This window comes from Macaca mulatta, chromosome 12, assembly GCF_049350105.2.
Source record: "Macaca mulatta isolate MMU2019108-1 chromosome 12, T2T-MMU8v2.0, whole genome shotgun sequence".
Taxonomy (NCBI): domain Eukaryota; kingdom Metazoa; phylum Chordata; class Mammalia; order Primates; family Cercopithecidae; genus Macaca; species Macaca mulatta.
The window spans coordinates 70,932,834-70,944,784 of NC_133417.1; the positions used below are offsets into that span (position 1 = coordinate 70,932,834).

An 11,951-nucleotide genomic window follows, 5' to 3' on the forward strand; every position below is an offset into this window, starting at 1 on the left:
TGACTAGTGTTGGTTTGTTTGCTTAGTTAGTCTCCCGGCTGAACAGTTGAAATCATAACCTTGGTGAGCAAAAATTGATTTCTGCCCTAAAGACACTGTAGAACCGCAAGGGAAGAAAGAAATTGTGCAGTCTTTTTTTTTTAAGCTGAATTTTCAAATAATCTGGACTCTTATTTTATTCCCTGCTTTGTTGTGGTGCTGCTGCAGCTAGAAGCAGAATCAAATGAAAATGTTAAAAGGGCTACCTTTTTAAATATAAATTATAAGCTATTTTTCTTGGATACCCAGTCTTAGAGACCCAATAGTGAAAACACTAATATTTAGGATAAAATAGACTTAAATAATGGTGCTGAAAGGTCATTTGAGACAAGATAATAGCTGCTTGTGCTTCATTTTTGTTTCTAGTTGCTTTCAGGTATTATTTCCACTTCACTATGGGGACCTAATTCTCTCTCTCTCTCTCTCTTCTTTTTGTTTTAGATGGAGTTTCGCTCTTTGTTGCCCAGGCTGGAGTGCAGTGGCACAATCTTGGCTCACTGCAATCTCCGCCTCCTGGGTTCAAGTGATTCTCCTGTCTCAGCCTCCTGAGTAGCTGGGATTACAAGTGCCCACCACCACATTTGGATCTAATTCTAAAACCTGAATGTCATTCCGCAAACGTTGATTGAAATAATAGACTTCAGCAGCAGTTAATCCCTACGAATTAATTACAGTCCAATTAGGTGTATTAAGTGTATGTGTTTTGGAAGATGATCTATCTGTTAAGTGTATTCTGTTTTGGTAGCTGATCAGTGAAACAAGCCTTCTAATCACAATAAAAATGGCAAAGTTACTGATTTATTTATTAACTTGTTTATATAGAAAGAAAGAGCAATATAGAAACAAAGAAAATACAAGAAAAAGACAAAGAGGTCTTTGTTTGGCCTGGTCACTACTGACTATATCTGCAGTCCTTACATGTAATAATGTTTTCACCCAGCTGGGCTCATAAACTTGTACTAACAAACTGAAATTTTTTAAATAGAAAGAAATATATACTTTTTCTTAGGTACTAAATAATAGATGTGTGTAATTATTTTATTATTCCAAACAATAAAAATATTCAGAGAAAATAGTGTTCACTTACAACTTGAAGCAAAGAGAGATACCCAAATCCTACATTATCAAAGTTTACTTTCACATTTTTCCATCGAGCAGTCTCATTTCTTTCTATTAGTTTTAGGCAATCAGTATGATTATTCACGTCTTCGATGTCAAACCTGTCACCAGTTGTGGTGTTAATACAGTGGTAGAATTTGCCAGCAAACAAATTTACGCCCATGATGCTGAAAATTAGCCAGAATATAAGACAAACCAGAAGCACATTCATGATGGATGGAATTGCTCCTAAAAGGGCATTCACAACCACCTAATACACAAATGGAAAAAAAGAAAAGTCAGAATTCTTATCTGTTAATAAAGAAAAAAAATTCCCCTAGTAATCTCTGGCTTTCCCATTTTTTTTTTTTCTATCAAGGCTATTTATTCTAGGATATTTAAAAGCAAGGTTTAAAAAATCTTAAAATACATTTTTTTTCTTAAGCAATACACTTAGGAAAACAACTATAGGCAATATAACCAAGAAATGAAACAAAAACGTTTTTTAAAAAAAGGGAGGGAGAAGCATTAAAAGGTTAAAGGAAAAGCAAAATCGGAGGAACTTGCTGCCAGATGAAGTTAGAATTGTGTTGTTTATCAGAAAAAAGAAAAGTTAAAAAGCCTATGCAGAAGTTTAACTCATTTTAAAAAGGCAGTATATTAAAGAACAAAACTAAAACATTTGGACCTGAGTTGATTTGACCAATATATTTTTAAAATAACTTAAAAATTCAGATAATGAATATAAAAAATTATTAAATACCTAATATAATTGTCATTAATTATTCATGCATTGCTATGACTAATAATTTTTGCATAAGAAGCAAGACAATTTGCATTATGTATTTCATTAGATCATCACATCGTTTATTTCAAGCTCCAGTCATGTCAGTTGTTTCATTTACTGAGTTTAATTCAAAACACTTATTTCAAATGAAACATAATAGAAATCATTTCTTGGAAAAATAAGAAAAAGAGGGATGCTATACATAGTTCTCAAATCTGATGTGATCACATGAAGCTCTGTGTTCAATTATTATCTACTTTTTTTTTCTATAGAAGGATGTCTTCCCCCTCTTTATTTCTGGACCACTAGTTAAAAATCTGAGTGTTCATGTTTGGCAACAACATAGGGGTGGCTTCCTTACTTTCTCCTCCATCCCTCCCACTGGAGCTGCACAGGAGTGGCTAAGAGGGAAGGTAAAAACAGACCCTAAAATGCTTGTAAGGGGCAGCTGCCTTAAACTTGGACATTAATAGCTGTGTTTAATTCCACGTATGTGTTTGTATTATTCTTGTCAACTGATCCAAAGGAAGTAGTCATCAAAACATCTTCTATTTGCCATTTGATGCCAGTGTATTTTTAGAACTATTTTTAAACTGCCTGTCTGTAAACAAAAATACATGAGCCAATTTCTTATACTTCTGAGCCCTGTTTAAAGTCTGTAAAGAACTCTAGGTCTTCTGGGGAATATAAAACAGTGTGATAAGTGGGCCAAAGAAAATAAGAATACCAGTAATGACAAAGGTGGAGGGGATGAGTATGAAAAATTAATCTGGTTGAGTTATCCAGGCAGAACCAAATGATGTGGCCTATGCAACCTACCAAGCTGACAGGTGACACTTTGCCATATCTCATCTGACTATCTGTATTAATACAATGGGCTTCATAAATTCTTGTTTTATGATTTATTTTAAATGAATGGATGGAATTAGATTTCTTTCAGATTAGAGATTTGGAAATTGAAATCAAGTTACTATTTATTTGTCTTCTTTCCCGATTATTTTGTCCACTATCCAGATTACAATGCTGTTTCTAGTGTGTATACACAGAGTACTAATTAAAATATGTATTTTGCCTTCAACACCCAATTTAGAGTATGAGCAGAACACTGGTTATCTATACCACTTCTTGATTTTCTTTTCACATTACCTGTCTCACATTTTTTCTTCAAAACATTTCTCAGCTTTGTCACCTCTTTTCCATTCTCACAGTCACCACCTAGAACCGCCCTCTGTTATTTCATACTTGTACTATCGTCAGTCTCCTAACCTTCTCCTTCATTTAATCTATGTAAGATGAATTAATCTTCCCCAAATCCCACTTGAAAGTTGTTTATTGGCTCTCTGGTAACTACCAAATATTTTTCTTACCTTGCTATTCACATCACTCCACAATCTATATTTCCGGTTTTAACTTCCCTGGTCATCTATACTTCATGCCACTTCAATTAATATAATAACCATATGCTAATATAATTGCCAGATAATTGAGATGTCATTTACCTTGAAATTCCTTGTCTAATAGCTCCTTTTCTGAAATACTCTCCCCTCTCAAAGGCTTTAGTTCAAATAGCACTTCTTTCATGGAGCCTAACTTTGCCCCCCCAGTTTAGCCTCCTAAATAAAGAGGAATGTTTTCCCCTTTGAATTCAAGAATCAGAATTCTAGTACTGAACAGACTGTACAGATAATTCAGTATTGTGTTCTCATTTGGCATATGAGAAAAAATAAGGTTATAACAAGTTGAGTTCAGAAAGTAGTCTATAAATAGCATCTAGTGCTCTTTCCAGTCTACATGGAAGAGTTGCTCCCACTTATCTTGGTACCATATTACTGTGTACTAGAGTTCAGTGTAATCCTGACAGCTTGTAAGGTTTTCTAAAAATTTAAGATGCAAAAATATGTTCATGAATCTTCCAGGGCCTTAAGTGTCTTGAATATAGGAATATACCAGAGAGCTTTGAATACAGGAATAAAATAATGGTTGACAAAATGAATGGATTAATGAAGCAAAGTTTAGCTTAGTATTTATTGATTAAAGCATAATTTTTAAATGTTATTTCTGAATATGGCTGAGAATAATTAAGGAACGGAGCAGAGGGAGAAGTTTGTGCTTAGGTAATATGTATGAAAGGTTTACTTTGAAACTGGGGATTGATTTAGAGTTAAAATGAACTCTATGGAATTTATGATGCAAGCATGTATTCTGCAGCCGTGCAGCTCAGGATATGATTTGCAAAGTTGGCATACATTTGGCCCAGAGAAAAGTTGTATTTTTTTTGTGAATATAAAAGAACCTTATCTTAGAAAACACTTGGCACAGTATTGGGGAATTTACTATACAAAGCTATAGTCATATTTATGATGTATTAAATTAGACAATGAAAGATCATAGAAAAGATTGTCTTTTCCCAAGAGTTCCAAGCCATTCCTTGGTTCAGCAAAGCAGGAGGTGGATTAACTTTTTTCAGTCTCAATAAAACTGCAGTAATTGGTTCTCATGGCGGCAAGAAAGTAGGCAGAATTAGTCTGAATAAATTGGAAAGAACAAATTGAACTTTCAGGCTACATGAAAGGAGATGTCTGAGAAAGGAACTATCTTAATGAATTAATACTGTACTAGAGGTTGTTTCTTCTCAGAAGCTTTTTTTCAAAACAAACATCATCAAATAAAGTTTCTCTGCTCTAGCACAACCAATTCGATTTCTGGTTCATTACCTGCATTTTAAAAAATATGTCTACACCAAATGAAGGCTTGATGATTAAATATGTAAATTCACATTAGAAATTTTCATACATGCAGAAATGTCTTTTTATCTGAATTAATTACTTTTGAACTTCAATTCAACACTATTTATGAATTCTAGTGTTTCTGTAATAGAAATAAAGAAAATGTATGTGAATAAAAATAAAAAGTAGGCAAAGTAGGAATTATCCATTTTTAAGTATGAAGAAGAAGAATAGAATCTTTCTTTAAAAATCTAAAATAATCGTACTGTGGGTTTTAATTAAGACAATTATTTTTGTAAGCTATGATATATCAGTGATCCAAACAAAAATTCTGACTTTTTCTGTCTCTCAAAAATAAGAACTCTTCTTCTTGTATAATACACTTAAACTTTAAGAATAAATAAAATATAGAGTTATGTTTATGTATGTTTTGACTGTGATATCTTTTAAAATCCTAGAAAGTTAGTTGGGAGTTACTTATTCTAAGAAGTGAGTTTATGCCTCAAATTTTATCTTAATGCTCATGATAAGATGTTTTTGTTTTATTTCTAGGTGTGTATTCTATTCTGCATAATTCAAATAAGTGGATTCTTTTATATTAACTTTTTGTTTACAACACAATTCACATGTGCTTAATTCAACTATTTCTTAATTTATTTTTTGCCTTGTTAACATTTTGAAAATAACCCCATATGAACTTACACAATAAAAAATGAGAATGGTCACAATCAATATCAATACCAGTCTTATAAAACCTGAAATATTGCACCCTAGTATCTGCTCATACGTATCAATAATCAACTGATGGTATCTCACTGGTAATTTGCAGGACCCAGACCAAGGTACTAAACAGCAGGGGCTGTATGCCTCAAACAGTATTATGAGCTTAACAAGTTAAACTGTTTTTTCACATAATTGTTCTACACCAGGGTCCCCCGCCCTCACCAATCAAGTAATCTCCCCATAAATGGATAACTCCATATACACACAACTAAATCATATTCAATGAAACTTCATAAAGATATCAACCATTGGGGTTAAAATCCACAGAGGGTAAATTCATAAAGGTTTTTTTTTTTTCCCAAATGAAATTTAAGACAATTGAAAAGAGGGGATTAGGATGTAAATACTGTATTTTCCCTACTGTGGTGCATTAATAGTACCCTTCCCAATCCCACCCTCACCCCACTACACATAAGTCACAGTGCAAGGATTAAAGGTAGCAAAAGGGGTAATACAGTACCCATAATAAAGGGCTCAGGGGAGGAACCAGCGCTCCACCCCATCCAAGTTGGAGCAAGATTATCCTATACAAAATAGAAATATATAGTTTGTTATTAGTTAGAGATCTGATATGACAGAACATTTGGTGTTATCTTTTGTTCATGATGCTCTCTGTCTGTTTCCCTATCAATTAAGACTTGAGTTCTTTTGAAAAAGAAGGTATTTAAGATTTCCTAGGTTAGGAAATTAAAAATACAAATTTAAATACAAATTTTAATTATTCTAGATATTAGCGACATCAATTCACTCAGTTTAATTTTACAAGTTGAAAAATTTGGACTGGAAATTTGAAATACAATAAATGTTTAAAAGCTGTCAGCCAGAAATGTGCATAAAACATGCAAAACACAAAGTGCAACGTGATGATAATTTATTTGTTACTTTCTAACTTCTTATGAAGCACTGTACAACATGCTTTATTCAGTAATGTTGCATAAAAGCACATGCTTTGAAAAAGTAACAGAACAACAAAAATAAAATGAGTGCCTGTGTTACGCTTTGACGCAGCTATTGCGATTTTATGCTGCTAGGGCAAAGAATTAAATGAGAGTTTCTGAGTATGTTCAAATCTCACTTCCCAATCATAATATCATTCTTATATCCAACCTCACCATCACTCGTGATTATATTTTTACAAAATAAAAAAATCCAAACACTAGAAGTATAAAAAATAGAATCAAGTATAAGGTTATTTTGACTCTACAATGCCAAACACGTATTGAAGAGATCAGTCATTTTAGTGCTGTGTATATGCTGTCATTATGAGGAATAGAGCCATATTCATAAATCCGACCATTTAAATGATTAGTTTTATCACTATCAACATTTATAAGGATTTTATGTCTAAAACTCCAAGTTTGAAAAGGTAACCTCTTTTAATATAAAGGGTATTATTGATTAATAATTATAGATATGGTTATTTCTGAGAAAATTAAAAGCATACCCACAAAACCAACTTTTTTATAGCAATGAAGTGTAATGTATGGAAATATCTGAGCACTTGACCAGTGAATGGATTTAACAAATTTTCAAACGGTCAGATGTAAAAAGTTTATAATATTTTCAAAAGTTTAGCATTGTTCAGATTTCATAACCCATATAAAATATATTACTTTGATTCAGGCAACATGTTTTCAAGTAGAATATAGAGAAATGATATTTTTTCTCCAGAACTGAAACTGCCAGTCTGAAACAAAACAAAGTGACATTTAATTGGAAAACAGACTTAATTTTTACATACCCCAGAGAGAATTTCTGATAACATTTTGGTGAAAATGTGAGGCTCTCTGTGAGAAATAAAAGAGGACTACTTGTATTTTATTGTACTGAGTTGTTGATAATGAGGAAAAAATTTTCGTATATATTAGGGAAATCGAAGACAAGTCTTATGTTCTTACGAAGTGACATTTATTATAAGACTTGAGAACATAAGGCTATAAACAATGTATAAAGTGCAAATGGAAGTCTACAATACAGCTTAGTTTCCATAAACGTACCTAATCTTAGGAGGTGAGAGAGCAATGATTTTCTATTGGAATCACACAATTTAGTGTTTTGTTTTGACAATATTTTTTTAAAAAGCAGAACTAATTTTTTATATTATACATCTATAAATTAATGCTTCATGCTTTAACAAAAGACACGGAGAATAACAAGTCAATAATGGCAAAATTTCTAATCTGTTACGAATGATGGAAAATGATTATTGGGTCTTTAAGAAGGATAAAATAAAATTTGTGTGACTCTGACCAATAAGATGTAAGTTAAGGTTAATTTATAAATTATAGTAATGAGTCAAAATTATATTTTCTGTTCATTATAATTGTTTATTATCATAAAAATGGTGTGGATTTGTATGTAATTTTTAAGTTAGTATTACTAGTTTTATAAATTCAGTCAACAATATCTAACCATCTAACCTTGAATATATTCAAATAATGCAAACTTTGGCATTATACAGACAAAAATTTTAACAACTCCTTTCATTCTTTTCTTTACATTCATACTTAGGCACATGTGTGATTCACATTATTTTCAGGAAAACTCGTTAAGTACAGTATATCATCACAAAGAATAAGCACCTGATACAGAATTTACTTTAGATTATTATTGTATCATTACACACAGTACTTTAATAATGCATTTGCTTTTTTTTTGTATATAGATTTGTAAGGAAACTCCCAAGAAGGAATAGGAAATAAAGTCATTTAAATAAGCACAGCAGATAAATGATATTATATCATTTCAAGAGAGGCCTATTTCTCTTGCATATCACCTAGAAGTAAATATGCAACAGATAAAACAACAAAGTAGCAATTTTGCAAAAATTTGCCATTCCTTTTGCATGCATAGGTTTTCCTTTTTCTAAATTTAATTTAGTTTAATTTTGGCTATATGCAATACTTCAGGTTCTTTCATTTTTCTTACCCTCATCCCTTCAAATCGAGATAAGGCTCTTAGAGGTCTCAGAGCTCTTAGTGTCCTGAGAGATTTGATGGCTCCAAGTTCTGAGTAACCCAAGGCATTTGCTGTTAAACTGACCAGTGAAACCTGCACACACAAAAATAATAACAATTAATAAATAGAATCATCATTCAATATGTAGTTCCTAGTTGCTATATATAACAAGTATAATTTTTGCTTATAATTATTCAGAAGGTAAATGTTCATTTTCAGTAAACCTTTAAAAAATTAAAGAAATATTTTCAGTTTGATGCAAACGATGTAACTTTTAGGACATTAATTAAAAGCTAGCTGAAAAAAATCCTTAAATGTCATATAATTTATCAATTGAATAATTAGGAAAAAAACAAAGTAAAAATTAGTAAAATAAAAGAAGAAATCAAGGTGGAAAAAAATTCATTGGCTATTCTTCCTTTATTTTATTAAGTTGCTGTTGAATTTATGGCTTTTCTTATAGCTAGTTATAAAATACAAAAACTGCTATTGTAGTTACAAAAGCAAGAAGTTTCTACCATGCATCAGTATATTCAACTAATCATAATTAGTATTCTCAGAAATTAATGAACTACATCAGTTTTAAAGGTGATATTTTGTCTTGGTAATACCTTGCATTTTCACTTGTTTAAAGTTTATTTTTACATAAGTAACTTAGAAAGACATTCCATTACAAAACTTCTTCAAAAATCTTTACACTAATTTATGGCTTCTGCCATGATACCTGGCCCCAAGGGGCCAATCAATGAATATTTACCAAATACACACAGCAATAAATTTACTTCATTTGTATTCATTTGTAGGTAATATACGTGACTAAATGACAAATCTTATGTATCTAATTCTCTAAATAAGGAATTTACCAAAACTTTGCATTCAATCAAGATTACAATTTATTTAGTTAGGAAGAGGCTAGTATCGGACAATTCCACATATACTGGACACTATTTTTGTAAACTTTTCTTTTTAAAAATGTATTAATTGTATCATATTTAATACACTTCTTACATTATTTGATATGTGCTGTAATTAGTCTTTTTATAGAGTGCTATACTGATCTTCATTAAATAATTAAAACAGAACTTTGAAAATAAAGGTATTATTGTTACAAACTACAAAATTTTCTATAAAATTATTTTCTTAAAATGTTTCAAAAATGAAACTTAAAAACTTCCACCAGAAAGCTGATGTGTAATAAGTGTAATAGAAAAAAAAAACAAACCTCAGGAAGTTTTAAAGGGTTAAATTACATTTAGATTTAAATTATAGTGTAAAAAATTCTGAAATTGAAATATAATGTAACTTCTAATGCTTGAAACCTCAATATTAGAAACTTCCTCCCTTATTGATGTGATAAAGCAATTCCTTTGAGATTTCTCTCAATTGGCTCATTTCACAGGAACATTGTTAAGTTTTTCAAATAGCCTTAGCTTTGCCTTTGTTCAGGATCAAGGAGATATAATGCATGCATGATTCTTAGCTCAATCATACCTTCCACAAGAAACCCTCATAGTCTTGCTGGGTTAGTATCTTTTTGGGGTAAAACAATACGAAGTCAGGATAATTTTGCTATAGCTTTCTAAAGCTGAAATTTTGCCAAGTTGATAATGGAAAACATGATGCTTAACTTTAACACATCTTGAAGTCAGTCACTTGTTTTCAGTAAATGCAGTATTAATCATTGGGCATACAAATTCTATAAAGGGCTGTTTGGGCTTGCCGTAAATCTAGTTTATATTCTAGGAAAACTTTCACTGCTACATAAAGTAGACTTGTCTTTCCCTATACTCTGCACACCTTACTCCCTAAAATGAAGTCATAATCCAGATAATCTACTATTTAAATCTATTCTTTAAAAAGTTTGAGTAGATCAAAGAGAATTTTTTTTTTTTTTTTTTTTTTTTAAACAGAGTCTCGCTCTGTCGCCCAGGCTGGAGTGCAGTGGCGCGATCAAGGCTCACTGCAAGCTCCGCCTCCCGGGTTCACGCCATTCTCCTGCCTCAGCCTCCCAAGAATTTTTTTTTAAATGACTATAGCACCCAACGGCATCACTGTTTTTATTGAGTGCCTTTAATACTGTACAAGTTTGGGGCCAAAAGTTTGGGGCCAAGAAACTAACTCAGTGGCACAAAATCAACAAGCGATGGTCCCGGGATACAAACTTGAGTCCGCTGATTCACAACATAAAGGATTTAAGTAACATACCTTTTAAGTTCCCTATTTCACTACTTTCCCTACAAACTGCTGATGTGTTGTTTTTTCTTTAGCTTTCTCAGATAACTAGAGAACTACCATAGATTCCATCCCCCAATGCTATTTTAAATCAGAATTAAATTAGCCCATGTCTTCCAGAAATGACACTGTCATTGAGTATATGCATTTAGTGGTTATTATAGTCTGTCAACATAACATAGTGGTCTGAGACTCACTATTTTAGAATTTGTATATAAAGAAGACAAGCTACCTTGAACAGAGACAAAAATATGAATGATACCTACATCAACAATTAAGAAGTCCAGCCAACACCAGGCATTGGTGAAATATGTTTGATAGCCATATGCCACCCATTTTAGAAGCATTTCCAGAATGAAAATGTAAGTGAAAACCTTGTCAGCATATTCCAACATTGTCTTAATCGTCTTTCGCTGATCAATATATATATCTTCAAATGCCTATAAAGAAAATGTTACACATTAGCTTTCAAAAATGATTATACTCTATAAGCTATTTTAAAAACCTAATCATATATGCATATGACATTTCATTGGAATAGGAGGGCAGAGAAACAATAGTTACGGTTACATTTTTTTCCTCTCAAAGCTCTTTTACTTATTTCATCAGGGGAAAGACTATTGGTAGAAGAAAAAGAAAAGTATGATTCCAGTGAATTAAGTTCTTGATGTTGTATCCTGATGTGGCCATTGCAACTTGAAGTTATGTATTCCTTTTGTTTCATTTATTTTGCTTCCTCCTATTTTTTTTTTTTTTTTTTGCTATAGAAAGGAGGTTGAAGAAATAATGAAAACTTGTGTTTTTGTAAAGCAGAAATAGTGATTGATCTTCACAGTTTCCAATTTTACTAAATAGTTGAGTTCATCCGCTTCTTTTTTGTTGTTTGTTTTTTTAATAGTTTATGTTTCTCAACAGACATACAGCGTGACAATGATTAAATGAAATTGCTTTTCATTTAGATTCTAATATATATTCTTCTGTTATGAACATCTTGATGTTTCACTTCTAAGTATGCATTGCTTTCAACAGTGAAATACTTCTAAAGTAGCATGTAGAAAATATTTCTTTCTTCAGAAAAATTACAGGTAAATATATGTCTGTGTTAGAATTATAAACTGAAGTTAAAGAAACTTGTACTATTGTTGCATTTTAATCAGGCAAACTCTTGTTTCTCTTTCTCTCTCTTTTTCTATCTATGGCTTAAGTATTTCCTTTGTGTCAGTGTTTCTCTAAAATTCTATCTGTATATTTATATTTTTATAAATAATTTTCATATAAAAATAAATTGATTCTGATGAAGTGAACACCTTCTTATAAAGATAAACCTG

At 31.5% G+C, this 11,951-nt stretch overlaps 1 protein-coding gene across 2 annotated transcripts in view; it reads right to left on the bottom strand.

Moving 5' to 3' along the window:
* The window catches only part of SCN1A (sodium voltage-gated channel alpha subunit 1), a 97,293-nt gene that overhangs the window by 12,206 nt on the left and 73,136 nt on the right, over positions 1 to 11,951 (bottom strand). For both annotated transcript variants that reach the window (XM_028830800.2, XM_028830795.2), the window contains exons 19-21: positions 10,890 to 11,063; positions 8,362 to 8,484; positions 1,127 to 1,408 (exon numbers count right to left, since the gene is read on the bottom strand). In XM_028830800.2, coding sequence (XP_028686633.1) covers positions 1,127 to 1,408; positions 8,362 to 8,484; positions 10,890 to 11,063 — 579 coding nt within the window. The remainder of the gene's footprint in view (positions 1 to 1,126; positions 1,409 to 8,361; positions 8,485 to 10,889; positions 11,064 to 11,951) is intronic.